General features: G+C 42.0%; 1 protein-coding gene across 1 annotated transcript in view; it reads right to left on the bottom strand.

Annotated features, from left to right (window-relative positions):
* The window catches only part of NPAS3 (neuronal PAS domain protein 3), an 888,972-nt gene that overhangs the window by 26,003 nt on the left and 845,107 nt on the right, over positions 1 to 17,862 (bottom strand). The window contains 1 exon segment of the mRNA XM_038407448.2: positions 14,400 to 14,506. Coding sequence (XP_038263376.1) covers positions 14,400 to 14,506 — 107 coding nt within the window.

Genomic DNA, 17,862 nt, shown 5'->3' with positions numbered 1-17,862 from the left:
ACCCGCATGGCCCCACAGTATGCCCACATTTTTATGGCTGACTTAGAACAATGCTTCCTCAGCTCTCATCCCCGAATGCCCCTACTCTACTTGCACTACATTGATGACATCTTCATCATCTGGACCCATGGAAAAGAAGCCCTTGAGGAATTCCACCATGATTTCAACAATTTCCATCCCACCATCATCAAGGATCTACAACCTATCCTGAAGGACGACCCATCACTCTCACAGATCTTGGGAGACAGGCCAGTCCTTGCTTACAGACAGCCCCCTAACCTGAAGCAAATACTCACCAGCAACCATACACCACACAACAGAACCACTAATCCAGGAACCTATCCTTTCAACAAAGCCCATTGCCAACTCTGTCCACATATCTATTCAGGGGACACCATCATAGGGCCTAATCACATCAACCACACTATCAGAGGCTCGTTCACCTGCGCATCAACCAATGTGATATATGCCATCATGTGCCGGCAATGCCCCTCTGCCATGTACATTGGTCAAACTGGACAGTCTCTACGTAAAAGAATAAATGGACACAAATCAGACATCAAGAATTATAACATTCAAAAACCAGTTGGAGAACACTTCAATCTCTCCGGTCACTCGATTACAGACCTGAGAGTGGCTATCCTTCAACAAAAAAACTTCAAAAACAGACTCCAGCGAGAGACTGCTGAATTGGAATTAATTTGCCAACTGGATACAATTAACTTAGGCTTGAATAGAGACTGGGAGCGGATGAGTCATTATACAAAGTAAAACTATTTCCCCATGTTATTCCTCCCCCCCACCCCACTCCCCACTGTTCCTCAGACGTTCTTGTTAACTGCTGGAAATGGCTCACCTTGCTTGTCACCATGAAAGGTTTTCCTCCTTCTCCCCCCCACTGGTGATGGCTCATTTTAAGTGATCACTCTCCTTACAGTGTGTATGATAAAACCCATTGTTTCACGTTCTCTGTGTGTGTATATCAATCTCCCCTCTGTATTTTCCACCAAATGCATCCGATGAAGTGAGCTGTAGCTCACGAAAGCTTATGCTCTAATAAATTTGTTAGTCTCTAAGGTGCCACAAGTACTCCTTTTCTATTTGCAAATACAGACTAACAGGGCTGCTACTCTGAAACCTGATACTATAGAGCAGTGGGTGTCAAATTACCTTTGTCCCACTCTGTTCTCATTGTTTCAAAGCATACTGTATACTGGAGACAGTATAAAAACTAGACTCAAGAGTAACTGTATTCATTTGGGCCCCCAGCTCTAAGGTCACAGAGGGTCTCCTGGCATTAGAGCAGGTGTGATTCCACTGAGCAGGGGCCTAGGAGTCCAGAGGGTGGGAGGTGGGGGGAGGGGAAGGAGGAATGTGCAGGAACTGAATTGAGCTCCCTTCTCATGACATGCAGCTCGCCTCTTTGGTGGCTCCCTGCCTTCGCAGGTGTTGTCAGAGGATCCACAGCAATGAGGATCCTCCCTGTCCTTTTCACAAGACTCAGAGGTGAATTAGGACAATGGGGGCACTCCTACAGCCTCAGGGCTTTAGTAGCAGATACAAAGCAGCCCCAGAGACCAGAAGTGGAAGATTCCTCTTATCCCCCTCCATGCATCTTCTTACTGCACACTAAGGCTGAGAGCTGGTGGCTGGATTTGAGCTTCACTGGACCTGTTACTCTACGGTGGCTGGTAAGTTTTAAGTCTAAAAGTGTTTTTAATGTATGTAATGAGGAACAGCATATTTCTTACAGATAGCACAACACCTTCTCTGAGCCCCGGAACTGAAAGTATGTCACCTGTGAATCATCTATCATGAATCTGTCTTTACCATACTGCCCCAGTTTTTCAAAGCAGCACTAAAATTGCATCAACGTGTATTATTTAATTTGTTCATTATTATGTGTACAAAAATCTGAGAGTTGTGCATCTAAATTCGCTTCTTAGATTCCTACCTACCCAATTTGTGCATGCAAAAGTAGTTTGTCTGCACAAAGCTACATTTTTGCATGGAGATAAACTTACATGTGAAAGCCTCAGGAATAATTTTTCAGGCTGCACTGAAATTCTTTTGACTATTAAGCCCATAAATATTGTGTTTTATTAAAATATATAATAGTAATGATAACAGGTATGTATCCAGTATGTGAGCAGTCTGTTACAGATAAGTAACAATACAATTGGTTTTGAATGCAAATCTAGAAAGATTCCACATTTCCTGGAGAGGGTAGGCTTATTGCTTATGTTATACATTTAGGGCTCTGTACCACAAGCAACTGTTGTGAAAACTAACAGACATTTTTAAAAAGGAAGTACCTGAGGACAACAGGGATTTTTCTGAGTTTTATCGAAAGTTCAGTGATCCATTAACTCCCCTGTTGTTGAGTGCCCTTAACCACTCATATGAGGAAAGGCTACTGCCTGGAACTCTGAATAATGCTTCTATAATCTTATTAAGGAAAGCCACCATAGAGCCAGTAGAATGTGGTAGCTAGAGGCCTGTGTCACTTATAAATTATGTCTGAAAATTATTAGTGAAAACGCTGGAGACTCAGTTGCATTATCCCAGCTAATACAACCTGATCGGGTGAGGTTTATGAATAGGAGTTTGCCAGCAAAAAAATACAAAGAAAATATTAAATGTGATGTAATGAATAATATCAATTAGTGAACCAGTTGCAGTTTTTGCAATAGATACAGAAAAAGTATGTGACAAAATCAAATGGGATTTTTTCCACACAGTTAAGTACTATGAGATGGATACTCACTCATTAGTTTAATTGTTACACAAAGCACTGGGGTATCTGTGAAAAAACCATCATCAGAAAATTCAATGGAACAAAACAGGGATAATAGCTCCATATCTCATTTTTAAAAAAGAGATTGAGCCACTGATTCAACAATTGTGGAATCACTGGGATGTAGTGTCCTGTGGAAGCAAAAGCAGGCATATGCATAGATAGCGTGTTAGTATTCTTTTATTAGAGGAAATCCAGCAGTCTGTTTTGAACTCTAACAATGTGTGCACTATACCAGCTTCCAGCAGTGCTCATGGAGTTCTCTGAATACAGTCTGATACAAAATCATAGAAATTTAGGACTGCAAAGGGCCTTAATAGGTCATTTAGTTCAGTCCTCTGCACTGAGGCAGGACTAAAAATTATCTAGACCATCTCTGACAGATGTTTGTCTGACGTGTTCTTAAAAACCTCCAATGATGGAGATTCCACAACCTTCCTAGGAAATTTGTTCCAGTGGCTAACTACCCACATAGTTAGGAAGCTTTTCCTAATGTCTAACCTAAATCTCCCTTGCTGCAATTTAAGCCCATTGCTTCTTGTCCTGTCCTCAGTGGATAAGAAGAACAACAATTTATCATTCTCCTCTTTATAACAACTTTTTACAGACTTTAAGACTTGTATTATGTCCCCCTGAGTATTTTCTTCTCCAACTAAACAAACCCAATTTTTTCAATCATTTCTTCGAGGTCATGTTTTCTAAACCTTTAATCATTTTTCTTGCTTTCCTTTGGACTTTTTGTCCAGATCTTTCCAAACTGTGGTGACCTGAACTGGACACAGTACTCTAGTTGAGACCTTACAAGTGCTAAGTACAGTGGAAAAACTACTTCTCATGACTTGCTTATAACTCTCCTGCAAATACATCCCAGAAGGATGTCCGCTTTTTTTTGCAACAGTATTAGATTGTTGATTCATATTTAGTTTGTGATCCACTGCAACCTCCAGATCCTTTCTGCAGAACTCCTTCCTAGGCAGTTATTTCTCATTTTGTATTTGTGCAGTTGATTATTCCTTCCTAATTGGAGTACTTTGCATTTGTTGTTATTGAATTGCATGTTATTTATTTCAGATCATTTCTCCAGTTTCTCAAGATCATTTTGAATTCTAATCCTGTCCTCCAAAGTGCTAGCGACCCCTTCCAGCTTGGTATCATCTGCAAACTTTATACGTGTACTCTCTGTGCAGTTATCAACATCATCTATGAAGATATTCAATAGAAGCAGACCCAGGACAGATTCCTGAGGGACACCACTCGATATACCCTTCCAGCCTGAGTGTGAACCATTGATAACTACTCTCTGAATACAGGTTTCAGCCAGTTGTGCACCCACCTTATAGTAGTTTATCTAGGTTATATTTCCCTAGCTTGCTAATGAGAAGGTAATGTGAGACAGTATCAAAAGGCTTACTACAGTCAACATATATCACATTTACTGCTTCCCCCTTTCCACTAGGCTTGTTAGCCTGTCAAAGAAGGATATTAGGTTGGTTTGACGTAATTTGTTCTCAACAAATCCATGCTGTTACTTATCTTATAGGTGCTTATAAACTGATTGTTTGATTATTTGCTCCATTATCTTTCTTGGTACTGAAGTTAAGCTAATGTCTATAATTCCTGGGTTGTCCTTATCCCCTTTTTATAGATAGGTACTGTATTTTCCCTTTTCCAGAGATTCCTCTGGAATCTCTCCTAGTCTCCACAAAAAGAAAAGGAGTACTTGTGGCACCTTAGAGACTAACAAATTTTATTGATGCATCCGATGAAGTGAGCTGTAGATCACGAAAGCTTATGCTCAAATAAATTTGTTAGTCTCTAAGGTGCCACAAGTACTCCTTTTCTTTTTGGGAATACAGACTAACATGGCTGCTACTCTGAAACCTATCCCCCACAAGTTCTCAAAGATAATCACTAATGACTCAGAGATCTCATCAGCCAGTTCCTTAAATATTCTAGGATGTATTTAGTCAGGCCCTGACGACGTGAAGACATCTAACTTGTCAAAGTAAGTCTGACCTTGTTCTTTCCCTATTTTAGCCTCAGTTCCTATTCCATTTACATTGATATTTGCTATGTTAGTTATCTGATCACTGCTAAACTTTCTGGTGAAAACAAAAAAGGCATTTAACATTTCTGTCATTGGTGTGTTTTTTTATTGTCTTTCCTCCTCATTTAGTAATGGGCCTAACCTGTCCTTGGTCTTCCTTTTGCTTCTCATGTACTTGTAAAATGTTTTCTGGTAACCCTTTATGTCCCTAGCTAGTTTAATCTCATTTTATGCTTTGGCCTTTCTATTTTTCTCCCCTACATGGGTGTTTTGGATTTTTTCATATTAATCTTTGTAATTTGACCTAGTTTCTACTTTTATATGCCTCTTTTTAGAGTTTCAAGTTGTTGAAGATCTCCTGGTTAAGCCAGGGTGGTTGCTTACCCTACTTCCTATCTTTCCCATGCAGAGGGATAGTTTGCTCTTGTGACCTTAATAATGTCTCTTTAAAAAAACTGCCAACTCTCCTTAAATCTTTTTCCCTTAGACTTGCTTCCTATAGGATCTTACCTACCAATTCACTGAGTTTGCCAAGCTCTGCCTTCTTGAAGTCCATTGTCTTTATTCTGCTATTTTCTCTCCTACCATTCCTTAGAATCATAAACTCTATCATTTCACGATCACTTTCACCCAAGCTGCCTTCCACCTTAAATGAACACATTATTACTTTCCTTCCCTAGTTCTTTACAAATGCACCAAATATTAATAAATATAAACCTCCCCCACGAAGTCAATAGGATTTTTGCTATTTACTTCAATCGAGGCAGGATTTCACCCCTATATTTTTGTTTGGTTAGGCCTTCATCAAATGGTCACTGAAGTCAATAGGTTTCAGAGTAGCAGCCGTGTTAGTCTGTATTCGCAAAAAGAAAAGGAGTACTTGTGGCACCTTAGAGACTAACAAATTTATTAGAGCATAAGCTTTCGTGAGCTACAGCTCACTTCATCGGATGCATCTGATGAAGTGAGCTGTAGCTCACGAAAGCTTATGCTCTAATAAATTTGTTAGTCTCTAAGGTGCCACAAGTATTCCTTTTCTTTTTGAAGTCAATAGGAGTTTTTTCCTTTGACTGCAACTGGCTTTGCATAAGGGCAAACAGATCTCATATGAAAGACTGTTGCTGTTATAGACCTGAAGACTTTCTGCACTGTTCTTCTTCTGTTCACATTCAAGAGGCTGCTTTTGCCTTCTTTTATTTGAAATAGTGCTAAAGCTTTTCAAAAGTTACTAATGGTCCACTATGAAATCATTTTACCATCAACAATCTTCCTGAATATTTTGTGGGTTTTGTGCAACATTTTTTCCCTTAAACAACTTGCTTATTTTCTTCTCTGGTGTCTCTGCATAACCGGGAATTGAAGGTTGGATGTACCAATCTTCCTAGTTCTGCCTTTTCTATTTTATTGTCAGTGCACATCCAGAATTTGCCCAACAGTAGTTTTCCTTGCGCTTTATTTATGTTTACTATTGTAGGATCTGCAGTTGAACTCTGAGTTTCTGCATGTACTAACCTTTTTCCACTCTTCTCTTTTGTAAGTCTACCAAGAATTTCCTGTAATTTCTGAAGCTTTTTTTCAGGTACTCACTTTTTTTTAGTTTGCAATCCCTTGAAATCTTGATTTTATCATAGGGTCTGCTAGCTTCTTCACTTCGGTTTCTAATTTCCGCTTCAGAGTGTCATCTTTTCTGCATTGTTATCTCAAACAAAAATACCTCTTTTTGTTTTGCACTTTGGATTTTGAGGGACTGAGGTTCTAGTAGGCTATGCTTCAATCACGCTCATCTTAATGTGAGCCTCTATCATCTTTTTCCATGGCCATTGCCTGGCAAATCTGGAGTTTTTGTATCTTGACTACATCTTTTTTAACCGTAGCAGGTAGATTTCCCCTTTCCTAACTTGAATTTGGATTCTGCCACCTAAGATAGACAATTTGCCACAGAGTGTTTTTTCTTGGTATATCTACATTCTTTCCAACTAGTTGAAAAGTTGATATCTTTCTGAGTGAGGGTATGAGCCATTTCAGCTTCTGCAAGGGTACTGAAACACAATCTTACTTCTTGAGATACGCCCTGCTGGGCAGTGATGAGCTGCCAACATCTTAACAACCAGTTCCCTATAAAAAGTTATGATTAAGGGATGTGCCGAGAGGTGGAGGGCATGGGGGGTATAGTGGCAGGGAAGAGATTGCACAGAGACAAAAGGGACTCATTGCAGGGGGTGCAGTGGCAGGGAGGGAGTGGCACAAGGGAGAAGTGGGCAGGAGGGAGTTGTTTCAAGGGGCTGGCAGGTGGGGTGTGTATGTGCCTGGGATTGCTGCAGGGGGGTGAAGGTGGCAGGGAAGGGTTTGCACAAGGGAGGAGTGGGCAGGAGGGAGATGGCAGGCGGCGGGGAGGGGTTGTCCCGAGGTTGATGCGGGGGTGAAGGTGACCATAGCTGGCTCGGGGGGGGGGGGGGGAGGGTTTGCCGGGTGGAGGTTGCCCAGTGGCAGGACAGGGTGCGTTGTTGGGGCTGAGGGTGCACAGGGGAGAAGGTAGCTGGTCGGTGGGTGTTGGAGGGGGTGGCACTGGCTGGGGGGTTGCCTGGGTTGCTCCCACATACACCATTCCCGAGCCCAGGGACTGGACCTGCCCACCCCCCGGCGCTCTGCGGGCCCGTGCGGCTCCCCGCAGCCCGGCTAGGTACCTTGCGCGGAGAAGAAGTCGCAGCTGCTAGTGCTTAGACCCTCTCCTTCCCCACTCTGCCGCCAGCTGCTACCCTGGTGGGAGGGACTGGCTGCGCCGGGGGCAGCCCGCCGGGAGGCAGGGAGCAGCGGCAGCCTTGTGCTCTGCTGTTTAAAAAAAATTGGGGGGGCACCACTTTTTGATGCCCCCAATCACTTGGTGCCCTAGGTGGCTGCCTAGTCCACCTAGTGGTTGCACCGGCCCTGCCCGACAGATCCCCACGGAACTCCCATGCCTACTCAACCCCTCCCATTCCCCGTCCCGACTGCCCCCCCCAGAACCTCCACCCCCTCCAACCGCTCCCTGCCCCTTATCCAACCCCTCCTCCCAGCCCCGGCCTGGCCCCCTTACCATGCTGTTCAGGGCAGCATGTATGGCTGCCACGCGGCCTGCTGGAGCTCCCAGCCTCATCCCCTTACCAAGCTGTTCAAAGCGGCAGGAGCTGCAGAGCTGCCCAGGAGCGGTTCAGAGCGCTGGCGGCGCGGCACACTGATGCTCTGTGAGAGGGGGGAAGGCAGGGGAGGGGCAGGGGGAGCCTCCCCGGCCGGGAGCTCAGGGAGCAATTAACAATTTTTAACAACCAGTTCTAAAACTGGTTCAAAATTTAACAATCGGTTTGCGCAAACTGGTGCGAACTGGCTCCAGCTCACCACTGCTGCTGGGATTATAGGTTTGCTTGGTGCATTGTTTTCCATGGTAAGAAGGCCTGTGACTCTGTCTCTTTAGTAACTCATTCCACATCTAAAAGTCTTTCCAAATTAAGAGCTAAGAGCTGATGGCCCATGCTTGCTTACTGAATAATGTTGCATCATTTAAATCTAAGTCAGCATATTTACAAAATTACATGCTATAGAAAGAATGATCAGAATAGGACAATTTTGAGTGATCCATCTCCTGTCATCCAGTCCCAGCTTCTGGTAGTTTGGAGTTTTAGGGACAGCCAAAGCAAAGGGTTACGTCCCTGCCCATCTTGACTAATAGCCTGATGAACCTATCCTTCATGAACTTATCTAATTCTTTTTTGAACCGAGTTATACTTTTGGCACTGGCAACAAGTTCCACAGGATGACTGTGCATTGTGTGAAGAAGTTCTTTCTTTTGTTTGTTTAAAACCTGCTGCCTATTAATTTCATCAGATTACCCCTAGTTCTTACATTATGTGAAGGGATAGATAATACTTCCTGAATCATTTTCTGCATGCCATTCATGATTTTAGAGATTGTTATCATATTTCTCCCCTCCCGCATTACACAGTTCTTTTCTAAGCTGAATAGTCCCCGTCTTTTTATTTTCTCCTCTTATGGAAGAAGTTGTTCCATGCCCTTCGTCATTTTTGTTGCTCTTCTCTGCACCTTTTCCAATTCTAAGATCTCTTTTTTGAGATGGGGTGAACAGAACTACACATAGTATTCATGCTGTGGTTTATATCATGGGTTTATACAGTGGCATTATGACGTTTTCTTTTATTATCTATTTCCTAATGGTTCCTAACTTTGTTAGCTTTTTCAACTGTCACTTCACATTGAGCAGAAGTTTTCAGAGAACTATCTGCAATGACTCCAAGATCTCTTTCTTGAGTGGTAACAGCTAATTTAGACCCCATCATTTTGTAGGTAGAGTTGGGATTATTTTTCCAGTGGTCACTACTTTGCACTCATCAGTGCTAAATTTCATCAGCCATTTTGCCGCCCAGTCACCCAGTTCAGTGAGATACCTTTGAAACTCTTCACAGTCAACTTTCAACTTAACTATCTCAAGTAAAAGACAGCCCAGCTGAAGGCCTTGCAATCCTAATAGACAAGACATACAAAGGGTCAGAGAGACACAGAGCGGTAAAGTAACTTGTCTAAAGTTACTTACACACGCAGGTCAGTGGTGGAGCTGAGAACACAGGGTTTTCTGAGTCCCAGTCTATCCACTGGATCACACTACTTCTCACACTTTCTTATTGGTTCTTGTTTCACTTGCCTGAAGACTAATGTTCATATTCCATATTCTATTTCAGAGAAGTAGGCCAGTCAGTCAGAACACTATGGTCTTTTTCAAACAGGATCTTCATCTCTGCCAGGTGTTTAGTTAAGTCAGTGAGTCCTAAACATCTTTTAGCTCCTCACCCAGACAGTGCAATAAAAGTGCGACTTGTCATTTTTTAAATTCCATTTTCAAGTGCACCCAACAGATTTCTAAATTTGTGTGTCCATTTCTGAGCAACTGCCCTATCCTCAGAGATATTCAGTGTTGGGAATTTAGAGGATACAAATGCCAGACTGCTTTTGTTTGTTTTTTGGGTTTTTTCCCCTAGATGTGCCTTTAATGTTCTTTCTGAATTTTATCTCACATTGCTATTTTCCCTTTTTCAATCATATATATTTTAGTTCCTCTAGATTTTATAGGTGATTTCCTTTTAAGAGCTTCTAAAAGCTTGAGTCTGAGCTGCTGTCAATACCAAAGATGGCTGCTGCACATTTTCTGTTAGCTACTTTTGCCTTTCACAAAGATGGCCACTGTGCTCCGAGCTTTGCAATTGCAGGCAACAAGCAAGCAGCTTCTGCTTCAGTCTTTTGAGTAGGAAAACCAGTTTTCTCACTGGTTTTCTCACAACAATGGTTCCCATAACCCACCCAGCAATATTGTTAATCTATCCAACTATACTCTTAGCCCAGCAGAAGAATCTGTCCTATCTCGGGGCCTCTCCTTTTGCCCCTCCACCCCCACGAACATGATACAGTTCTGTGGTGACCTAGAATCCTATTTTCGACGTCTCAGACTCAAGGAATATTTCCAAAACACCTCTGACCAACATATTAACCCACAGAGACCTTCCTGCCAAAACTACAAAAAGAAGGATTCTGGGTGGACTCCTCCTGAAGGTCGAAACAGCAGCCTGGATTTCTACATAGACTGCTTCCGCCGACGTGCACGAGCTGAAATTGTGGAAAAGCAGCATCGCTTACCCCATAACCTCAGCCATGCAGAACATAGTGCCATCCACAGCCTCAGAAACAACTCTGACATCATAATCAAAAAGGCTGACAAAGGAGGTGCTGTCGTCATCATGAATAGGTCGGAGTATGAACAAGAGGCTACTAGGGAGCTCTCCAACACCACTTTCTACAAGCCATTACCCTCTGATCCCACTGAGAGTTACCAAAAGAAACTACAGCATTTGCTCAAGAAACTCCCTGAAAAAGCACAAGAACAAAGCCGCACAGACACACCCCTGGAGCCCCAACCGGGGGTATTCTATCTGCCACCCAAGATCCATAAACCTGGAAATCCTGGACGCCCTTCATCTCAGGCATTGGCACCCTGACAGCAGGATTGTCTGGCTATGTAGACTCCCCCTCAGGCCCTTCGTTACCAGCACTCCCAGCTATCTTCGAGACACCACTGACTTCCTGAGGAAACTACAGTCCATTGGTGATCTTCCTAAAAACACCATCCTAGCCACTATGGATGTAGAAGCCCTCTACACCAACATTCCACACAAAGATGGACTACAAGCCGTCAGGAACAGTATCCCCGATACTGTCACGGCTAACCTGGTGGCTGAACTTTGTGACTTTGTCCTGACCCATAACTATTTCACATTTGGTGACAATGTATACCTTCAAATCAGCGGCACTGCGATGGGTACCCGCATGGCCCCACAGTATGCCAACATTTTTATGGCTGACTTAGAACAACGCTTCCTCAGCTCTCGTCCCCTAATGCCCCTACTCTACTTGCGCTACATTGATGACATCTTCATCATCTGGACCCATGGAAAAGAAGCTCTTGAGGAATTCCACCATGATTTCAACAATTTCCATCCCACCATCAACCTCAGCCTGGACCAGTCCACGCAAGAGATCCACTTCCTGGACACTACGGTGCTAATAAGCGATGGTCACATAAACACCACCCTATATCGGAAACCTACTGACCGCTATTCCTACCTACATGCCTCTAGCTTTCATCCAGCTCATACCACTCGATCCATTGTCTACAGCCAAGTGCTACGATATAACCGCATTTGCTCCAACCCCTCAGACAGAGACAAACACCTACAAGATCTCTATCATGCATTCCTACAACTACAATACCCACCTGCTGAAGTGAAGAAACAGATTGACAGAGCCAGAAGAGTACCCAGAAGTCACCTACTACAGGACAGGCCCAACAAAGAAAACAACAGAACGCCACTAGCCATCACCTTCAGCCCCCAACTAAAACCTCTCCAACGCATCATCAAGGATCTACAACCTATCCTGAAGGACGACCCATCACTCTCACAGATCTTGGGAGACAGACCAGTCCTTGCTTACAGACAGCCCCCCAATCTGAAGCAAATACTCACCAGCAACCACACACCACACAACAGAACCACTAACCCAGGAACCTATCCTTGCAACAAAGCCAGTTTCCAACTCTGTCCACATATCTATTCAGGGGATACCATCATAGGGCCTAATCACATCAGCCACACTATCAGAGGCTCGTTCACCTGCGCATCTACCAATGTGATATATGCCATCATGTGCCAGCAATGCCCCTCTGCCATGTACATTGGTCAAACTGGACAGTCTCTACGTAAAAGAATGAATGGACACAAATCAGACGTCAAGAATTATAACATTCAAAAACCAGTTGGAGAACACTTCAATCTCTCTGGTCACTCGATCACAGACCTAAGAATGGCTATACTTCAACAAAAAAGCTTCAAAAACAGACTCCAACGAGAGACTGCTGAATTGGAATTAATTTGCAAACTGGATACAATTAACTTAGGCTTGAATAGAGACTGGGAATGGATGAGTCATTACACAAAGTAAAACTATTTCCCCATGGTATTTCTCCCGCCCACCCCACCCCCCACTGTTCCTCTGATATTCTTGTTAACTGCTGGAATTAGCCTACCTTGCTTGTCACCATGAAAGGTTTTCCTCCTTTCCCCCCCCGCTGCTGGTGATGGCTTATCTTACGTGATCACTCTCCTTACAGTGTGTATGATAAACCCATTGTTTCATGTTCTCTGTGTGTGTGTATATAAATCTCTCCTCTGTTTTTTCCACCAAATGCATCCGATGAAGTGAGCTGTAGCTCACGAAAGCTTATGCTCTAATAAATTTGTTAGTCTCTAAGGTGCCACAAGTACTCCTTTTCTTTTTGCGAATACAGACTAACACGGCTGCTACTCTGAAACCAGTTTTCTCACTGTTACCCCTGTTTGCATATTGAATTGAGCTAGTATGTTCTCTTGGGTGTAGTGCTCTTAGACCAGAGATTTGTTTTGCCTGTTAGTAGAGAATTTCTACTTTATTTCTTTTTTCTCATCACATACTCTGTGTCTTCACTGCCAGTTGAGGTGTCTTGTGAAAATAAATCCCAGAACACACAGTGCTCTAGCAGTATCCAGTGCAGCCATCATCTGGTTTTATTCGAAGCATAGGTAAATTACAGATTAGTGGCCTAATGCTCCTCTTATGCCAGTGTAAATCAGGAGCAACCCCAATGATGACAATGAACCTCAGCGAGAAAAGAATTAGCCCTGTATCTATTTTTAAAATTTGTAAATAGGTTATAATTAAAAGGCTGGTGTTCAAATGGAAAGAATTTGGTCTCAAATATTTAGGGGTCAAGTTGCATCCATATCTGGATACAGATATGTGCACACACACATATTTGGGGCAGGGACTTTCTCTTGCTATGTGTTTGTACAACTCCTAGTCTCCTAATCCTGATTGGGTACAGATAAATATTTGGATATTACAGGAATGGGAGCCATAAAAGTAGAGAGAGGATAATGCACTGTACGGTTAAATCCATGGTAGCTTCATGGCTCAGTTCTGTTCTGTGCAACTTTCTTAGTTACCGAATATGTTAGTTTTTGATCATCATGTCAACAGTGAGAAATAAAAAAAAAGCAAGGGATGAGTTCATTTTCTATATTAGGGACAGAGTTACTCATCTCATAGATGTTAAGGAGGGACCATCATGATCATCTAGTCTGACCTTCTGCACACCACAGGCCACAGAATCTCATCTACCCACTCCTGCAATAAGCCTGTAACCTCTGGCTGAGTTACTGAGATCCTCAGATATTGATTTAAAGACTTCAAGTTACAGAGAACCCACTATTTACTCTAGTTCAAGCCAGCAAATGACCCAGGCCCCACGCAGCAAAGGAAGGCACCTCCCACCCCCAGGTCTCTGCCAATTTGACCTGGGGGAAAATTCGCTCATGATCCCAAATATGGCAATCAGTTGGACAGTGAACATATGGGTGAGACCCACCAGCCAGACACCCAGGAAGGAATTCTGTGTAGTAACTCAGAGTCGTCCGCAGCCGGTATCCCATCTTCAGCCATTAGAAATATTTGCTAAGAGAAATCATGGATAGGCCATATGCCATTATAGGCAACCTTGTCATACCATCCCTTCCAAAAACTTCTCATCAAACTCAGTCTTGAAACAAGTTAGGTTTTTTGCCTCCACTAATCCCATTGAAAGAACTTCACTTCTCTTATGGTTAGAAATCTTTGTCTAATTTCATTGGAGCAATGCCTCTGTGAAGTAAAATAATGGGCAGCACATGGAACTGGGCAGCTGTTGGAGACCACCATGATTCAAATCTAAGTAATTTCACTTCCCACATACATTGAGAATCTTGTATATTTAAGGAAATGACTTGAAAATATACAGTAAGAAAAGTTACTTTTGAACCATCCTCCACTATATTAAAACAAAAAGGCAGATGCAATATGAAGATCTATAATCATGAATTGTAAATAATAGTTCAAAAGCAACCAGGTATAGTGCCAGATTATTTTGACAAAAACTGAGGTACTTACAGTCTAAGTGACTATGCCTGATCCCTTCCACATCTTCAGCATGAATGAAGTGGTAACATCTCTTCCCTACAATATCTACAGGGGTCAGATCCATGTAATCACTAATCCTACAAAGAAAAAATACAGCCTGTAATTTAAGAAGGAAAAAATACAGGAACTGTCAAATGACAGAAATAGAAATATACAGAAAGATTGTTCATTACTGTAGTATAACCACAAAGTCACTGCTATTTATTTGAGTGGAAAGTAGGAACAGGACACATTCTTTAAAATAAAACTGTTTTTAATAGAGAAATCTGTGGAAATAAGTTAGTCCATTGAAATAAATGGAAAGTTAAGCTTCAGATCACTTCCCACCCATAGAATAAACACGGAGACAATATAATTCCATGAAATTACAATGCATCAGCAATAATTCAAAATCCTCATTAAAAGATCAAGGTTACATAATAAAATAAAAACATGTTATGTTTATATCAAATGATTAGAGACACCTTTCATTTCAACAGATTCATCTTCCATTGGGTATATTCATGAAAAAAGCTCTTCAACCACTTCTTGGCACAAAGTCCAAATTGACATTTCAAGGGATATAATTTAAATGCTGAGACATACAGATGCCTGCGGGTGTTATCTTTTTTAGTCTTACTCATTTGGGAACTCAGCTTTCACTCCTTGCTCTTTCAACTGGGACTTTGTGGTTTATTCCACACAGAAACTTTTAAACCCTTTCAGCAGAGTGAGTGTGTGTGTGTGAGTGTGTATGTGTGTGTACAGAAAAATATAACAAAAACATGAAAATATGTTGAGTGAACCAGCCTGGTTTACACAAACATTTGAAAACCTTTGTTTTTTTTTTTAAAGTAGAAACAAATTTTGAGGATTTGAAATATAGTGTTCCCCCACTAAATGTCTGTTTTGTATAACTAGAACATCTAGCTTTTAGGTTTAGAAGGCACAGCGTTGTAGGGGGCTGATATAGAGGCTTAGTAATAGTAATGTTTACTATACAGATCCCTCAAAATGTGAATGGACTCATCTCCAGATTATATGACTGAGATTACCAATGACAATACTAATTTTAAAGTCCGGTGAATCCTTGCAGTAAAGCCAGGGACTGTAAGAACTGAGGTGTAATAAAAATATGTCAGCAAGTTAATAAATTGCCCATCAATTTCCCACTATCTAGAACAATCCCAATCTGTTTTACCAGAGGGATAGTCCCTTGACAATCTGTTCCCACTACCCTCTCCCCACACAGTGGGTGGCTGGAGCATGCTTGCTGGGGGTGGAGGGCTGCACAAGCTCCCCTCTATCTGGAATGCCCTGGCCCATTGTATTACCAGGCATTCTTATTGGTCATCTCCAATGGCCCACAGATTTGCTGGCTGCCCCTTTTACACCTAGGAACTGAAAGACTTGGAACATTCTGCCATTCCTGCCCCTATTGCCTGCAAGCTTTTTCCACATTTAAACTAAAGCACAGTTCAGTGTGATGTGTGCAACTGCACAGAATGTAGCTATTACTTGCTTTTCACATGAGTGTAAACTATGCTATTTATTTGCCCTTAGCAAATACCTGTTGTATTTTCTTCTGTCTCTATCAGCAGAAAGTAAATTACAAAGATTCAGTTTCAGGGAAATGGTCAATATCTCCCAATCTAGTCAGTATATAGAATAGCACAAGATGGCACAAGATGCTTGGTGGCAGTCCTACCCGGAAGCGGAGCACGTGTTGACTTACGACCTGATTCAGCAATCCATCGCTGTTCAGGGGAGCATTTTATCATGTGTCTAATGTTAGGAGTGTGCTTAAGGCCCATAAGCATGTGCCTAAGTGGTTTGCTGAACGGAATGGATTTAAAGTACAGGCTTAAACAATTTCCTGAATTGGGACCTTATGGTCTGAATGAGAAAGCCTAGGAAGCCAATGGCAGTTTTAGTATTCAGAATAGCAGCCGTGTTAGTCTGTATTCGCAAAAAGAAAAGGAGTACTTGTGGCACCTTAGAGACTAACAAATTTATTAGAGCATAAGCTTTCGTGAGCTACAGCTCACTTCATCGGATGCATTTGGTGGAAAAAACAGAGGAGGAGTTTTAGTATTGCAACTGTGCAAGAGACAATGGGGTCACTCGAATCCTGATCCAGCTCCACTGAAATCAATGGGAGTCTTTCTATAAATGTTAATGGAGGATGGATTAGAGTTCTGGTCTGTATTTAATTTGGATCAAAGAAGGTAGGGTTTTTGGTCAGGAAAGCATCCACAGCTCGTCCTTGCAATAGGGACCACTTGCCTTTGTACTGATTTTGAACCTAGTTCTGTCTATAATAAGGTTGTGGCACACGTGTCATTTTCCCTAGAATTGTCAGAGTGTCTTTGAATGGCATAACTGTGATCAAGATTGGAGACTTCCCTGCTGGCTAGTAGTTCAGTAACTGAATAAAATAGTTCAGCAATTTCTGCTACAATAGGTTAGTTAGGCTTGTAAATATAGTTCTAACTGCAACAAGAGATCCATTTACCACAATATACAACTCTAGGGAATAGAGCTGACCAAAATCTATATTTAGGATGCCTATCTATTCCCATTATTAAAAAAAAATTCTAAATACTTTCCAAAGAATTCTAATGCCTCCGTGTTTTGGAGCACGAACTTGCTGTCTCCATGAAAATATGTTCAGTTTTGGCTCAGTAATAAGATGTAGAAAATCACCATTTGCATTATGTTTACTAGAGCTTGCTAGACCCTTTGTGCTAAAAATTCAGTTTGCACTATAGAAGTTGTATGGTGTATAAAGACTGAAATATGGGACTGCAAGAAGAGAAGAGATGATTTAGTGGTTAAAGCAGTTGAATGCCACCCTGGAGAACTGGAGTCTATCCCTGACCACAAAGTTCCTATCTGATGTTTGGCAAGTGAACTAGAACTAAAACTTTCATAACTGGCCACTAATTGTGTGTTCCTCATTTTCTGGGAGACCAACTTGAGACATCTGGGGCCTGATTTTCAAAAGAGCAGAACACTCACAACTGCAGCTGAAGTCAATGGGAGCTGTGGATACTCAACATCTATAAAAAACCAGGCCCAAGATGTCTCAAGTTGGGTGCTCAGTAAATGTAGCACCCCAAGCTAGCAGTGTTTTGTCCTTATTCTCTCTTTGCCTCACTTTCCCCATAACAACATTCTCCTATCTCATAAGGAGTTGTGAAAATAAATTAACTGATGTTTGTGAGACACTTGGATACAATGGGGATGAGCACCATAGGAAAAAAACGTGAAGAAATTAATAATTCAGTATTCAGTGCAGGGCTTAGATGGCGTGCAGTAAATAAGACATGGATCAACATATTGAATAAGGACAATAAAAATATATTTAACAGCTGCTTCATTCATGGAATAACATCCATCCTGTATAATAAATGGAGAAAAAAGAGTATCTGACTATGTAAATAAAGACTGT

This window comes from Dermochelys coriacea, chromosome 6 (genome assembly GCF_009764565.3).
Source record: "Dermochelys coriacea isolate rDerCor1 chromosome 6, rDerCor1.pri.v4, whole genome shotgun sequence".
NCBI classification, from domain to species: Eukaryota; Metazoa; Chordata; order Testudines; family Dermochelyidae; genus Dermochelys; species Dermochelys coriacea.
Note: the sequence above shows the minus strand (reverse complement) of the source record. Positions and strands in the feature narration are given on the sequence as shown.